Source organism: Acomys russatus, chromosome 19 (assembly GCF_903995435.1).
Source record: "Acomys russatus chromosome 19, mAcoRus1.1, whole genome shotgun sequence".
In the NCBI taxonomy this organism is placed as follows: Eukaryota; Metazoa; Chordata; class Mammalia; order Rodentia; family Muridae; genus Acomys; species Acomys russatus.
Window position 1 is genome coordinate 54,733,189 of NC_067155.1, and position 15,733 is coordinate 54,748,921.

The 15,733-nt window shown below is 49.2% G+C and overlaps 2 protein-coding genes across 2 annotated transcripts in view; one reads left to right on the top strand and one right to left on the bottom strand.

Moving 5' to 3' along the window:
• The window catches only part of Brap (BRCA1 associated protein), a 30,806-nt gene extending 26,014 nt beyond the window's left edge, over positions 1–4,792 (bottom strand). Inside the window, exons 1-3 of the mRNA XM_051161568.1 lie at positions 4,586–4,792; positions 3,103–3,264; positions 1,275–1,470 (exon numbers count right to left, since the gene is read on the bottom strand). Of these exons, the coding sequence (XP_051017525.1) occupies positions 1,275–1,470; positions 3,103–3,264; positions 4,586–4,667 (440 nt within the window). The 5' untranslated portion in view covers positions 4,668–4,792. The remainder of the gene's footprint in view (positions 1–1,274; positions 1,471–3,102; positions 3,265–4,585) is intronic.
• Positions 4,793–4,953: 161 nt separating this feature from the next.
• Positions 4,954–15,733, top strand: part of Acad10 (acyl-CoA dehydrogenase family member 10) — a 45,336-nt gene continuing 34,556 nt past the window's right edge. Inside the window, exons 1-2 of the mRNA XM_051161569.1 lie at positions 4,954–5,131; positions 10,018–10,217. Coding sequence (XP_051017526.1) covers positions 10,031–10,217 — 187 coding nt within the window. The 5' untranslated portion in view covers positions 4,954–5,131; positions 10,018–10,030. The remainder of the gene's footprint in view (positions 5,132–10,017; positions 10,218–15,733) is intronic.

The window sequence follows — 15,733 nt, forward strand, 5'->3', positions numbered from 1 at the left end:
TGTTTCTTTTTTTTTTCTTTGGGGGGGGGTGGGTGGGTGGTTTCAAGACAGGGTTGCTCTGTGTAGCCTTGGCTATCTTGGACTTGCTTTGTAGACCAGGCTGGCCTGGAACTCACAGTGATTCACCTGCATCTGCCTCCTGAGTGCTGGAATTAAAGGCGTGTGCCAACACGCCCAGCTTATTTTCTTTTTTAAAAAGATTTACTTATTTTGATGTGTATGAGTGTTTGGCTACATATGTCTGTGCACCACATGCAGACCTGGTGCTTAGAAGAGGGCATGGATCCCCTGGAACTACCGTTAAAGATGGCTGTGAGCCACCTTATGGGTGCTGGGAATTGAACCCAGATCCTCTGCAAGAGCAGCGAGTGCTCTTAACCTCTGGGCCATCAGTCCAGGCCTGTGCTTCAGTCTCTTTTAATGAACAGCTGTGAGGCACAGTGCTACTGTCAAGTTCTCTTAAGAGCTCTAGAAGAAAGAGCTGTAAATCTGTGTGAGAATTCTAAACTCAGAAGATGTGACTGAGGAGTACAAAAAGTGCCTCCTCGGAGCGGAACAGCTGGGAGGGAGGAGGGGACACCTTCCACGGTGAAGGTTGCCTTTGATGTGCTGAAAACTGAATTGTGAGCTGTTTCCCAAGAGGAACATGGCAAACAAGTTAGGGCCAGAATAGTTGCTGAGACAGGAGCTGAAGACCCTGCTGTGGGTTATCTGTCCAAGTGCTTCCTTTCCTTGGGCTTCCGGAAGAAAGTTGTTTTTTTTTTAAATACAGGGGTGGGGGCAGTTGTAAAACATCAGGTCTAGTGGTGAACAGGCAGATCTCTTATCAGTTTACGCCAGCCAGGGCTATACGGTGAGACATTGTTCCAAACAAAACAAGCGCATGTGTGCACGCCCACACAGACACACACAGACACACACACCAACCCTCAATACAAAATAAAAAACAGAAGTACAGTTGCCTGGTTTCGTAGCTTTGGTATGTTGTAGTAAGGACATGAACATGGGATGGTTTGGCTCATTCGGTTTGTAACTCCCCAATCAATACCCATACCTAACAGCTAATAAAGTGCATCTACATATTTATTTTTGAATAGGGAAAGCTTTGGCCCAATTGACACTGCCAAAGGCAAAGCATTTCAGAACTCTCTAGTCCACAGTATCTGAAGGCAGTGCGCTGTCAAAGCTTCAGCTGTCAGGCCCACAAGCCACAGAGTTTCCTAAACACTCACAGCAAAATCAGAGCAGTCTGGAAAAAAAGGAGCATTTCTTACTTCGTCTTATACAGGTGCATGATGCCGTGGACGATTTCAACGGAGGGGTTGCCACTGAAGAAGGAAATCTGGTCTGGGAGCTGTTTGGATGGAGAGTCTGGGGTCGTGTTCACAGACTCACTCTGCTCTCTACTTCTCTGGGTAGAGAGGGGGGCTGCTGAAGACTTCTTTTCTTCCACTGCGTCTCTCAACTCATCTTACAAAAGTAAAAGTTAACAGATCACAACAGCTGAAGATATGCTGAAGGTGCCTAATAAAGTTAGAATTTCAAGCTGGAGCAGTGAGCTGTGACAGAGAAACTACACTGTACTACGTTAAGAACCACAGTCATGCTGGGTACAAAGGCTCACACTGCAATCCCAACACTAAGAGGCTGAAGTGGGACAGCTGCAGAGTGGGCTACAGTAAGAGACCCTGTCACAAAGACAAACAAACAAGAAAACCGTATTGGGAAAACTGTGAGGTCTGGGAACATCTCAACTTTAAAGCTCTCTCTACCTAAAAACATCTCTTTATACTCTTGTAAAAATCTCCTAACACGCTCAAAACCCAAAAAGGGCTCCTCCTACACCCAGCACCACAGCACAAGTGGGCAACATTTGTCACATGCTCCTCAGTGAGACAGACAATCGAGGCTCTCTGAATACTGGACCTTCCGGTTCTGACCACACCTATATTAAAGATGCAGAAAGCACCCTCTTCCCCAGCTGCCCAGGCCAGCAGGGCAGGGAGGCCACAGCAGGCTTACTGGATGGACTGCTCCTCTGGAGCCCAGTTAGTGGTAATGAGCACTCCACCAGAGCTAAGAATCTATTTTGTTACAATCAAGCAGTCAATCAATTTTCTCCCCTTTATTATTCTTCTGAAAGAGGATCTTCTTATGTTATCTGTTTTCAAACTCCAGGGTTTAAATAACCCTTTTGGGGCACTGGAGGGAAGGCTTAGAGGTTAAGACACTGGCTGCTCTTCCCGAGGTCCTGAGTTCAATTCCCAGCAACCACGTCGTGGCTCACAACCATCTATATTGATTGGGATCTGATGCTCTGTTTTGTCATGCATGCAGAGCACTGTATACATAACAAATTAATAAATTTTTAAAAATATAAAAATAAATAACTCTTTTTTTTTTTTTTTTTTTTGGTTTTTCCAGACAGGGTTTCTCTGTGTAGCCTTGGCCATGCTGGAGTCACTTTGTAGACCAGGCTGGCCTCGAACTCACAGAGATCCGCCTGCCTCTGCCTCCCGAGTGCTGGGATTAAAGGCTTGCGCCACCACGCCTGGCTAAAAATAAATAAGTCTTTTGCCTCAGCCCCCTGAGTGACTGGGACTAAAGGTATGTACCTCTGCACCCATTTTTAGTAGTATTTAGAAAAAAATTAAAGGCAACGAAATGTGGATTCTCAAAATCATGTAAAGCACACAAGTGGTAGGGGGGAGAAAAAGCAAGCTGGAGTAGCGCTCAGTGGGTTGAGTGCTAGCCGACATGGCTGAAGCCTTGGGTCTGTACCCAGCACTGTATAAACTGCATGTAGTGATGTGTACACCTAACGTCAACACTCAGGACGTGAAGGTAGAAGGGTTAGAAGCTCAAGGTCATCCTCTGTTTCATACAGTGTTTGAGGTCAGTCTGGGCTAAATAAGACCTTCTCTCAAATAAGCAAATAAATGGAAAAAAAAATATATGCCAGAGGTGAACCTCATGATCAACCACAAAGGGAAAAAAAAAAACCACACACACACACACACACACACACACACACACACACACACACACACACAGCCAGGGGCTCAGAGCACAAGAGCAAAGCTAGGCATCTTGAGGACACACCTTTGCTAGCCTTCATGGTCTCAATAATCACATCCGTCATCTCCCGGCGGCCAAGGTGCTGGTGGATGACTGCTGCTCTCTCTCCTGGTGACTTCCCTTCCAGACAGGCGACGGCTGAAGCCAGTGTCTTCTTTTTGATCTCCTCATCGGACATCTCCCCAGCTGAAGAACACATGAAAGATTAATATCTGATGACAGGACAAATTCCCCTCACTTCTCGGCACTCCAATCAATAGGTTTCCTCCTCCTCCTCGTCTGCTACTGCGCTTCCCCAGCGGGCAAGGCGCCTTCGCAGTGTCTGCCTCAGCCCCTGTAGGGCTCAGAGAGCAGCCCCGGCAAATAGTCAGACAGCGTCCATCCCAATCATCTCTGAAACATTTGGCTGTTCTAGAGAAATCATGGACTTTAAACAAACTCTCAGGAATAAAGGCCTTCCAGAATGTTCCACAGTGATTTACATCCAGATGAACTAGCATGAGTAGCACCCAGAAAACGGTGAGCCTATGTTGTGGCCAAAATGTAAGTCTCGTGAATAGACAGCATTTCAGGCACCCTGAGGCATGGACTCAGAAGCCCTTAGCATCAGCTCTGAGGCAGACCCCAGGCTTGTCCTGCCCGGCACTCACTCATCCACACAGTAGGAAGCTCTCCCTCTATCTTGGTTGCATAAATGTCGCCATGACTGGGCCCATGAAGATGCCTAGTGCCTAAGTGGCAACTCAGTAGACTTTCAGGACCAGGGGTCACTTTGAGCCCTTGAAAGCTACTTGTAACCTTGAAATAAGTCACACTCAAGGGACAACACACACTTAAGTCTTCCACTGACGCTCCAAAGGCTGGATTCACGGAGCGTCCACTGATGCCACTCTCCCAAGAACAATCGCCAGGCCTGCTCTCCAAACAAAGCAAGTGTTCCTGTTTCTCTTTTCCATCAACTTAACACATTTAGTCCTTACGCCACAAATTAGGGACCACGCCTGAGTCTCGGCACGACGCAGCTGTGACAGACACCAAGCAATCACCCTCCCACATACACCTTTTCTGCTTGTTTGTTTGTGTAGACGGGTTTCCCTGTGTAACCCAGACTGGCTGGTGGTTGCCGGTCCTCCTGCCTCCGCCTCGGGAGTCTCAATGTTATCAGGTAACGTTGTGACGACCAAGGGAGAGTGGAAACTGCATGGCCCACTAAGGACATCTGTGGCAGGTGGTGAACACATCAGATTCTCGGGCCCAGGCGGGTTAGATTTCCTGTCTCCAGCCACCCCCCCATCTAACTTTGGGCAAAACATTTAAGCACAGGCTAGTCTGACAGTGTGGAAAAGCTGCATAACACCCACCCCGCACCCTCCGAGGCCGCGCTTTCTCGCAGCGAGGGCGACGTCGAGCAAGAGGCACTTGACAGCTCGGGGCGCGGGGGTGGGGTGGGGTAGGGTGGGGTGGGGGGCGGCTGAGCCGCCGGCCCTGCGCGAGGCTGCGGACTCACCGGCGGCGTTGAAGCCGAAGTCGGAGGGGACCGGCGAGTGACCCGCGAGCTCCAGTCGGATGACCACCAGTGACACACTCATAGGACAGGCGCTGGTCGGCGTGGGTCCCAGCGGGCTCGGGGAAGGCTGAGGGCCGAGCCCAGAGGCCGAGCGGCCGGGGGTCGGCAGCGCCGCCACCGCCTCAGAGCCGCGGCCGCCGCCTCAGCAGCGGCAGCTCTCTCGCGCAGCCGACCGAGCCACAACAAGCTCCACTTCCGCCTCCCGGCCGCCGTCGCTGACCCGCGTGGTCGCGCACGCGCACGCACGCCCGCGTCGGCGGGAAGGGGGGGGGGCGGCGGCGAGTCCCCTGGTGCGCATGCGCCTTCCGCAGCCACTGCTGCCCCTTGGCCGACCGCCTATAAGAGAGTTTGCGGTCTGGAAAGAGAGTCACAGTCTCTTTTTGCGTTCGACGTCTCGTTTTTTTGTGTCCCGCCCACTCTCCGGCAGGATTCGCCCAGGTGCAAGGTTTCCTGGGCCTTCGACCTCAGGGCTGAAACTTTATGCAGGTATGGCGATGGGCTGGTTAGGAGCGCAGTGGCTTTACAGTTGTTCTCTGAGAGCTGGACATAGCGGGTCTGCGGAGGATACTTTTGCAGACACAGAAAACAGACCCTGACAGGGCGACCTTTAGCACTCTTGCGACCCTGAGCTAGTCGTTGCATAAGAAACACCGCACGGTTGTGTGAAATATAACGCTGTGTGGGGACATGGTTAAGCCAGGAACCTTCTAAGTCATGGTTAAATTTGCTTTTATTGTTTGGTTGTGGTTTTGTTCTTGTTTTAATTATTTGTTTGTGTGTGTGTGTGTGTGTTTTTGTTTTGTTTTGTCTTTTGGTTTTTGGTTTTTTGAGACAAGGTTTCTCTGTAGCCTTAGCTGTCCTAGACTCGCTTTGTAGACCAGGCTGGCCTCGAACTCACAGCGATCCGCCTGCCTCTGCCTCCCGAGTACTGGGATTAAAGGTGTGCGCTACCACGCCCGGCTCTATTTGTTATTTTTTTAAGACAGGCTTTCTCTCTGTATTTCTGGCTATCCTGGAATTCATTCTGTAGACCAGGCTGGCTTTGAACTCAGAGATCCCCCGAATGCTGGCATATAGGTGTAAGCGCCACTGCCTGGCCATTGTTTAGTTGATTTTGAGACAGAGTCTGGTGTAGCCCAGGATGGCCCGAACTCTTTCTGTTGTAGAGGATGCCCTTGAACTTCCGACCCTTCGTCCTCTTCCACCTCCACAGTGGTAGGAGGCACAGGCCGCTGTTGGAAGATCTGTGTCAGGATAGGACTAACTCAACAATTGCATTTCGTGCAGGAGCCATACTAAGCACATACACACACTGAGAAATGTACTTAAGTGGTAGAATGTTTGGGGTACAAGCTCTGGGTTAAATGTTCAGTATGCACACCCCCCCCCACACACACAATGTCTGGTATGTACACAGAGAGAAAGACAGACAGACAGAGAGTGAAATAAAAAGAAAGGCCAGCTAAAATCAGTGCACCATGGGGCAGGGGAAATGATAGGATAGAATTCTGTATATATGCTATAATGTATGAGATCTGTGAGAGGATGTGTATACAAAGTGTACCTGTGACAGGAACACATGACACATGAGCATGCTTATGCTATGCCCCATGTAATATTTCTCACACCTTGGCTGACCTGGACCTCTCTTTGTAGACCAGGCTGGCCTCGAACTCACAGAAATCCAGAATGCTGAGATTAAAGGCCCACACCGCCACACCAGGCTCCTCTCATCCCCTTTTAGTGCCAGAGCTTCCCAATGTCTGTCCTGCGCACACCTCAGGTCCTGATAGCGCCTTTCAGGGTGCAGGTGTGTGTGATTGTGAACCATGCAGCGGTACTCTTCTCCTGCTGGTGACTGCCAGAAATGTGCCCAGATATTACCCAATGTCCCTCGGCGGCCCAGATCACCCCTGTGGAGAATCACTGTCACATATGAAGATGTGCAAGCCGCCCATGCGGAGTACATTGCCTGGCCATGAGTCAGTAGGAGACTTTTGCTTTGGGTGCTGAGGGTTGACCTAGGGCATGGCTAAACACCTGCCCTGCAGCTGAGGCACACCCGCCCAAACTCAAGTGTCAGATAACTTTAAATGGCGCGCCACATTCTAACTTGATAGCTTTACCTTAGGCAGTGGTGAAGCACTGCCCCCCTTTGCAATAGGTACTGTAATTCTTCCCATTTTACAGAGGAAGAACCTGAAGCACGGGGGTGGGGGGTGCGGGGGGGGGTGTTAATGTACTCAGCATCCCCCTCTCAATACGCAACAGGGCCAGAATTGGAAACCAGTCTCCTCCCAGATCACTTACGTCTGCACTAACCCATCTCTGTGATATAAAACTGTGCAGAGTGTGGATCCTTGCAAAGTTACAATCAATCAGGCAGGAAAACTACATTATTCTAGCCTCATTCTGATTGACAAGGAGAAAACAAATACTCTCTGTGGTATAGAAGATGCCAGTTTCAAGCCGGGTGGTGGTAGTGGTGGCTCACACCTTTAACCCCAGGACTCAGGGAGGCAGAGGCAGGCAGATCGCTGTGAGTTCGAGGCCACCCTGGGCTACAAAGCAAGTCCAGGACAGCCAAGGCTACACAGAGAAACTCTGTCTCGAAAAACCAAACCAAAAAAAAAAAAAAAAAAACCAAACTGAAAAAACAAACAAACAACAAAAAACAGGCCAGTTCCAGGAAACTAGCATTGGTAACCAGGAACAAACAAGCTGTCACAGCTCTCTGTGGCTGTCAGCCACTTAAGTGTGTCCCTGGCTTTTCCTTCCCTCCATCCTTCCATCCCTTGTCCCCTTTTCTTGCTGCGTGGCCTGGGCTCACCTGCCATTCAAGGCTGGCCTCCCTCTGCCTCCCTTTATGCTAGGGTCGCACTCACGCGTCCCCACTCCTTCCTGTTTGCTGACCTGGCCAGGTCATTCGTCCTTCAGCTCATTTAGCCTGAGGAACTGCTCTGACTTTAGAAACACCACCAATGTTTGGGATGGCTGGCTGGCTAGAAGATGATTAAGACAGTTCTTGCCTTATGGAGCCTGCTATAGGGCAGCTCGAGAGGAGAGCAGTTACCGTGCAGAGCAGTAAACACTCCACTAAAGAGATGCAGAAGGAACATCGGGTAGGGGCAGGGAGCCCACCACCAAACTGCCACAAGTCAGCTTGGGAAGAGAAATGAAATCACGAGAGAAGAAAGCAAGGCTGAGGTGTAAACGTGAGTGGAAATTCACCAGGCAGAAGAAGCAGGGGAAAGGGCTCTGGTCTGCCGCCACGGCAGGTGCCAAGGCCTGGAGAGCCGGAGCGCTTGCCTAGTGTGCACAAAGGTCAGAGTCCCAGTCCCCAGCTACACGTAACCCAGAAGTGGTGACAAGTCTGTAATCTCTGCCTCCACGTCAGTTTCTATGTCCTTCATGGACTTTGGCCTTGGCATAGAAAGAAGGAAAACTGAAGGAAGGTTCACCAACCATGGAGTTTGGGGTTTGGGGGTGCTTGCTTCCCTTTTTCTGTTTGTTTAACTACCACATTCAGCCACTTTTTGATGAATAAGTACATCAGTCCTTATTTTTCAATACTTACTTTAGATTCTTTTGTTAGCTGGGTACTGTGGCTCATGCCATACCAGCTGGGGAGACTGAGGCAGGATTGCTTGAGCCCATGAGTTGGAGACCAGCTTGGTCAGCAGAGCAAGACCCATCTCAGAAAAAAAAAGAGAGAGAAAACAAAAAAAAGATTCCTTATTTAGGTCTTGGTTTTATTTGAGAATTTTTTGTTTCTGCCCGGAGTTTATTATGTGTTTGAGATAGAGTCTCATTTGATGTAGCCCTAACTGGCCTGGAACTCGCAGAAATTCCTCTACTTCTGTCTCCCCAGTGCTGGGCTTAAGGGTGTGCACCAGCAAGCCCCCAATAAATGCCTACTTTCTCACGCTTGATTAAAAAGGCCTCCACAGTTAGGAAAGGAGGCCTATTGGTGTTCTGGTGAAGGGGTCCAGCGACAGTTTGCCTCTGAGGGCTCTGGAGCCAATCAGTGGGCTGATCCCGTGATGGATTCATAATGCACTAGCTTTGTTGGGAGCTGGTAAATCCTGGGAGGTGGGGTCCAGCTGGAGGAAGCAAGTTAGTGATGTACATCCTGGCGTTTTGCCCTGGCCATTTCCTATGTTCCCTCTTTCTGCTTCCTGCTTGCCCATGAAGTACATGCCTTTTTGTTGTCCCACTTCCTGACCCTATGATGTTCTCACCTAGTGCATGGAGCCACACAGCCATGGACTGAGCTCTCTGAAACCGTGGGCCAGGACAAATCCTTCCCTTGCGTTGCTTTGTCAAGGAGTGGGTCACAGCAACAAAAAAGTTAGCAATACACAGGTTCCTTAAGTCGCCCTGGTGAGCCTGGAACCCAGCAATCCCACCTTAACACCGCCTGTAGTTGGGCTGCCACACACTGTTTCCAATGAAGTTTTTAAATGGGGTTAAGCCAAGCCGGGCGTGGTGGCGCACGCCTTTAATCCCAGCACTCGGGAGGCAGAGGCAGGCGGATCGCTGTGAGTTCGAGGCCAGCCTGGTCTACAAAGTGAGTCCAGGATGGCCAAGGCTACACAGAGAGACCTTGTCTCGAAAAACCAAAAAAAAAATGGGGTTAAGCCAGTCTGGTAGTGCAGGAGGCAGGCAAAATCTGAGTTCTAGGCTAGTCTGGTCTGCTCTATAGATCAGAGTTCCAGGACAGCCAGAGCTACATAGAGAAACCTTGTCTCCAAAAAAAAAAAAAAAAAAAAGGTTAAGATGTAATTCAGGGGGCTGGAGAGATGGCTCAGCAGTTAAGAGAACTGGCTGCCCTTCCAGAGGACCCAAGTTCAATTCCTGCACCCAGATGACAATTCACCACTGTCTGTAACTTCAAGATCTGACACCCTCATTCAGACATTCATGCAGGCAAAACACCGATGTACATATAATAAAGATAAATAAATTTTTAAAATAATTAAAAAAAAAAAAAAGATGCGATCCCATCTGCAGCTTTGAAGGACTGACTACTCTGGCTAATGAGGGAGGGAGGGAGGTTGAAAGAAGGTTTGAGAGGAGGTAGGGGACCCTTCATGGGCCCTGAGGAGGCTTGTGCAGTGAGAGAAGCTGGGAGACTGGGGGGGGGGGGGGTGCCCGGGAGGAGGGGCAGGCGGGGGGGGGGTGGCAGCTGTGTTGGGACTGAGGAAAGTCAGGGCTCAAACCCCCTTTTCTGTGGATATAGCAGTTGAGGGGTGAACTGTCATTGAGGCCAGCTGCCGGTGTCAGCTGAGAGGTGTGGGTGGCAGTGAGCACAGAGATGCAGCCTGTGGGAAGCTGCACGTCAAGTGGCCCTGTGCCTTCTTCCTCTACAGCCTCTGCCTCACCATGTGCATAAGGAGGCTTTTCCAGCCTTCCTCTCTCCACTGGGCATGGAGGACTGCTGCCCTGAAGCACACCCTGGGCAGGCAGCAGGGAGCCTTCCGCTGGACACACTCTGGAAGCCGCAGCTACAGAGCGGTCATCTTTGACATGGGTGGAGTTCTCGTGCCTTCTCCAGGGACAGTGGCTGCTGGTGAGCTCATGACTTTTTCCCCTTGCGGGGGCTGAGTGGGAATAGGGAAATAGAGGGTGGTAAGGGAGACAGACAGGCCCTACGGTCAAATTATATATATATATATATATATATATATATATATATATATTTTTTTTTTTTTTTTTTTTTTTTTCCGAGACAGGGTTTCTCTGTGTAGCCCTGGTTGTCCTGGACTTGCTTTGTATACCAGGCTAACCTCGAACTCACAGAGATCCGCCTGCCTCTGCCTCCCGAGTGCTGGGATTAAAGGCGTGCACAACTGCTCCTGGCTTCCTAGGGTCAAATTCTAAGCCCCACTGAATGGCAGTGTTTGAGGCAAGTTATTCAGCTTTTCTGAGTCTTGGTCCTTGTCATTAAGTCAGGGCTAATAATAGGCCCTCTGTCCTTGGGATTTGGGGGAGAGTTAAATGAAATGGTCCACAGAAAATACGGTAGTTGGGGTGGTAGGGTGAACCACATGTGGCTTTTGGGAGGTTGAAGAGAGAGGAAAGAATCAGGTGTTCAAGGTCATCCTCAGCTAAACAGCAAGTTCAAGGGTAGCCTGGGCTACAGGAAACCTTATCTATAAATGAATAACACAAGGAGCGCTGTCTTCCTCCTGGTTATGATGTTGATGTGTCTTGATACGCCTGCCTGCCCTTGAACTGAACCCTCCAACACTGTGAGCCCAAGTAAAGCTTTCCTCCCTCAGAAACGGATGTGCGTGCTACACAGGGAAACTGCTCAAAAACAAACAAACAAACAAAAAACCCCAAAAGAATAAACAAGTAACACAAGGAGAAAAAGTACAAAAATGAAATTCTCACCCATCAGCTACAAACTGAAGCCACCCCAGTGCACCCTAGCGCTCTCCGCAACCAGCGCTCAAGCATTCATGCACTCTGAAGTGTTTAATATGCGATATGGCTCCATTGTGAGCTCAAAGCTTAAGCCAAGGATTGGCTAGCATTTCCAAGAGAGAGCCAGAGGGCAAGGGCTTTAGGTACCTTTAGGCTATCAGGCCTCTGCTGGAAATACTTGCATGCTGTCTTCACAGAGTCAGAGCAGCCAGGGCAAAGTGAAGGCATTGCTCAGCAGTCTCCTGGGTGCCTCTGGGATCCTCATGTGTCACAAGAAACTATTTCTGTTGTTAATTTTCAACCTTTTCAGAAGGTAAAGCCATTCTGACTCACAGATCATGTAAAAAGTGACAGTGGTTAGCCGGGCATGGTGGCGCCCGCCTTTAATCCCAGCACTGGGGAGGCAGAGGCAGGCGGATCGCTGTGAGTTCGAGGCCAGCCTGGTCTACAAAGTGAGTCCAGGATGGCCAAGGCTACACAGAGAAACCTTGTCTCGGGAAAAAAAAAAAAAAGTGACAGTGGCTAGCTTTGGCACAGGCTAGCTGACTGAGCCCTGGGAGTACAGTATTTGGACTGGGCTCTGGCTCAGTAGTAGAGGGCTTGCTTAGTACCCACAATGCCCTGGGTATCCATTCTCAGCATTGCAAGAAGGGGGTGGGGGGGGGTGCAGGAGGACACAAAGGTCACACAGCTGTGTACCACATACCTGGGTTTGAGTGCAAAGAAAAGTTTATTGCGTTCCTGTTCTCACCCCCTTCCCTTTGCTGTGGAAAACATCCTGACCAAAGGCAACAGGAAGGAAAGAGTTTTCTTTGTCTTCCACACCCTAGCCAGAAGGAAAGTCAGGGCAGGAATTCAAGGCAGGAACTTGGAGGCAGGAGCTGATGCAGAGGCCGTGGAGGGGTGTTGCTTACTGGCCTGCTTCCCAAGGCTTGCCCAGCCTGCTTTCTTTTTTCTTTTTTAAAATTTATTTAAGAGGGGTCCCATGGCTTGCCCAGCCTGCTTTCTTTTCTTTTCTTCTTAAAATTTATTTATTTTTATGTACATTGACGTGTCCCGGCCCGTGGTACGAATCGAACCAGGATTCACCTGAAAGAGGGAGTGGAGATTGGAAGTGGGGTACAGAGACACGAGAATGAGTCAGGTCTGGAAATTTCTGATCAAGATTCTCTTTAATGGGCCGGGCGTGGTGGCGCACGCCTTTAATCCCAGCACTTGGGAGGCAGAGGCAGGTGGATCACTGTGAGTTCGAGGCCAGCCTGGTCGACAAAGTGAGTCTAGGACAGCCAAAGCTATCACAGAGAAACCTTGTCTCGAAAAACCAAAAAAAAAAAAAAAAGATTCTCTTTAATGCCAACGCGTAAGGCTTTTTATAGCAAGGTCAATAGGATCTATTCTGATTCCTCTCTCCCTAGGACCCAGGCAAGAAGAACACAATAGCCTGAGTAGCTCTCTGTAGGAACTTCCTTAATCCTCTGGGTGTCTCTCAGTAGGGACTTCCCTACTTCTTTCAAAGGTAAATAGTCCAAGGATAGCCTGGAACACAAAGACCTCCTCTGGCAAAGCTCAGCAACTGGAAGGTCACAGCCTGCAGCCTAAGCACGGGGATTTCTGACATGGCAGAATTTAGCACAGCTCCCCACAGTACATTTGGTGTTTGGTATACATATATGTCTGAGTGAGAGTCTGATACACCAGAATTTGAGTCACAGACAGTTGTAAGCTGCCATGTGGGTGCTGGGAATTGAATCAGGGTCCTCTGGAAGAACAGCCAGCACTCTTTGACGCTGAGCCATCTCTGTCTCTCCAGCCCTCCAGCCTGCTTTCTTTTTTTTCCAAGACAGGGTTTCCCTGTGTAGCCCTGACTGTCCTAGACTCATTTTGTAGACCAGGCTGACTTTGAACTCACAGAGATCTGCCTGCCTCTGCCTCCCAGGCGCCCAGCCCAACCTGCTTTCTTATATAACCCAGGACCACCAGCCCAGGGGTGGCACCACCCATAGTCGGCGGGGCCTTCCCCTCTCAATCACTAATTAGAAGTGTCCTACAGACTTTTTATAGAACAATTGGATGGATGCATTTTCTCAGGTGAGGTTCTCACTTCCCAGATGACCCTAGCTTGTGTCAAGTTGACAAAAAACTATGCAGTGCAAGTCCCTAGTTTGTTTATTTTTTGGTTTTTTGAGACAGGGTTTCTCTGTATAGCCTTGACTGTCCTGGACTCCCTTTGTAGACCAGGCTGGCCTCGAACTCACAGCAATCCACCTGCCTCTGCCTCCCGAGTGCTGGGATTAAAGGCATGCGCCACCACTGCCTGGCTAGTTTATTATTTCTAAGTCTTAGAGATGAACTAATTCATTTAAGCCGAACTGAGTGAAGAAAGAAGCAAAACCCAGCTAGGGATGAGGCTGGGGACCCGTCTGCCTAGCACTGCTAGGTGACCTGTGTGTGCCACTGTGCCTGACACTCTGTTGTTCTAATACTTCCTGGATTTATTGCCTCTCTTTTTATGACTATAGGTCACTTAGAGTTCTTCTGTCAGTCCTGTGTTTCTTGCTGAGCTGCAGAAAACTGCCTTTTCTCAGTTATATTAAGCATCTTTGATGTTTGGGGATATTTATTCATTATGTTTATTTGTGTGCACCTGCCTGAGCTTATGTTCAGCAGGTGCCTGTGGAAGCCGAAGTCAGGTCCATTCAAGAGCAGTGAGCACTCTTTAACTGCTCAGCCGTCTCTCCAGCCCCTGTCTTTTGATTTTATATATAATGTTTTTGAGATTTTTTTCCTTTTGGAAAAGGATTTATGCCAAAATTTGCATTTTCAAAGTACCATTAGAACCATCTGGTTTTTGTTTTGTTTTTTTTTCCTTTACACTTTTAGACTTTTGAGTCTTAGTTAAGAACTGCACTTGGGGGACTGGAGAGATGGCTTAGAAGTTAGGAGCACTGGCTGCTCTTCCAAAGGTCCTGAGTTCAATATCCAGCAACCACATGGTGGCTCACACCATCTATAATGAGATCTGGTGCCCTCTTCTGGCATACAGGTGTCCAAGCAGGCAGAACACTGTGTACATAATAAATAAATGCATCTTTAAAAAAGAAGAAAAGAGCTGGGTGTGGTGGCATAAACCTTTAATCCCAGCACTTGAGAGGCAGAGACAGGCAGAACCCTGTGAGTTCGAGGCCAGCCTGGTCTACCAAGGGAGTCCCTGTCTCGAAAAACAAAAAAACAAACAAAAAAAAGGAACTGCACTTGGGAAGCATAGGCAGGTGGATCTCTATAGTTCAAGGCTAGCCTGGTCTACAAAGGAGCCCAGGACAGCCAAGGCTACACAGAGAAACCCTGTCTCAAAAAAAAAAAAAAAAAAAAAAAGAGAGAGAGAGAGAGAGAGAAGAAATTCTTTCCTAGCCAGATGGGATAGTTCACATCTGTAATTCTAACACTTGGGAGTCTGAGACAGGAGGATCACTGAGAGTTCAAAGCTAGCCTGGGCTACAGACCCAGGTTTGCCGACCTCATTTATGGACTACTCAGGGCTACAAGACTATGCGTGCATGGCTGGGGAGGGGGCTCAGTAGCGAACATGCTTGTCTCAGAAGCAGGAGGAGCTGTGCTGTGGCCCCAGGATCCATGTCAGAATGGTGAACTTGGTGGGTCGTGCTTGTGACACCACACGTTCTGCAGAGGCAGAAGGATCCGTGGGCCTGGATGACCGGCCAGTTTAGCTTGAGAAGTGAGCTGCAGTCAGTGAGAGAACCTGTCTTAAAGGAGATGGGTGGCATTCCTGAGGGGAACAGCAGAGGTTGTCATCCTGCCTTCACATGTCTGTGCATGTGTGCATGCGTGTGCGCGCACACACACACACGTAAGGAAAGAAAGTCCCTGTGAACGTTCCTGTCTATGAAAGTATCCATTGATGCCTGAGAGCACACACTTACACACATTAGAATACTCTTTTTTTTTTTTTTTTTCTCCTACCTGGTAGACAATTTTGCCCATTTTTCTTTTTTATGGTGGTAGGATCTAGGCAGGCCTTGCATGTGCTAAGCACACGCTCTACATGGAGCTCTACCCCCACCACTTGAGCTCTCGCCCCTCCCCATCCTTCGCTACACTTTCCTGGCGATTGACATAGGTGTAACCCAGGGGTTAGCATGCTTTTCCTTTGAGGGCCGTGTCAGTTTTATGAGCTGTACCGTCTCCACCACAAGCAGGTTTCTGAGGCAGGCACCTATGTCACTGTTGTGAGAATAGGTGTGGCTGCCGTCCAGTGAGACTGAACAGGTAGGAGGCTAGGGTGCGCCTCTGGCAGGATGCCTGCCTTGTGTGAATCCCACTGCTGAGGGAGCAAAACCCAAGAACCCAGGGAAACTGATGAACCCCTGAGCCACAGCCATAGCTGGCGTCAGAAGCCCTTTAACCGTACACATTTACCTTTCAAAATCTTTCTTTTGCAAGCAAGTCTATACACACAGCCCCGCATAAAACCTTCACTTGCTTTGTAAATTATGTCAGGAAGAAATTCCTGGAAGTAAAATGATGATGTCAAACATACACTGAAGATTTTTTTTTTTTTTTTTTGACAGAAAGTGCCAAATTGCTTTCCACAGAGGCTGTACTTGGTTACATCCAAGAACAAAACACGAGGGTGCCAGG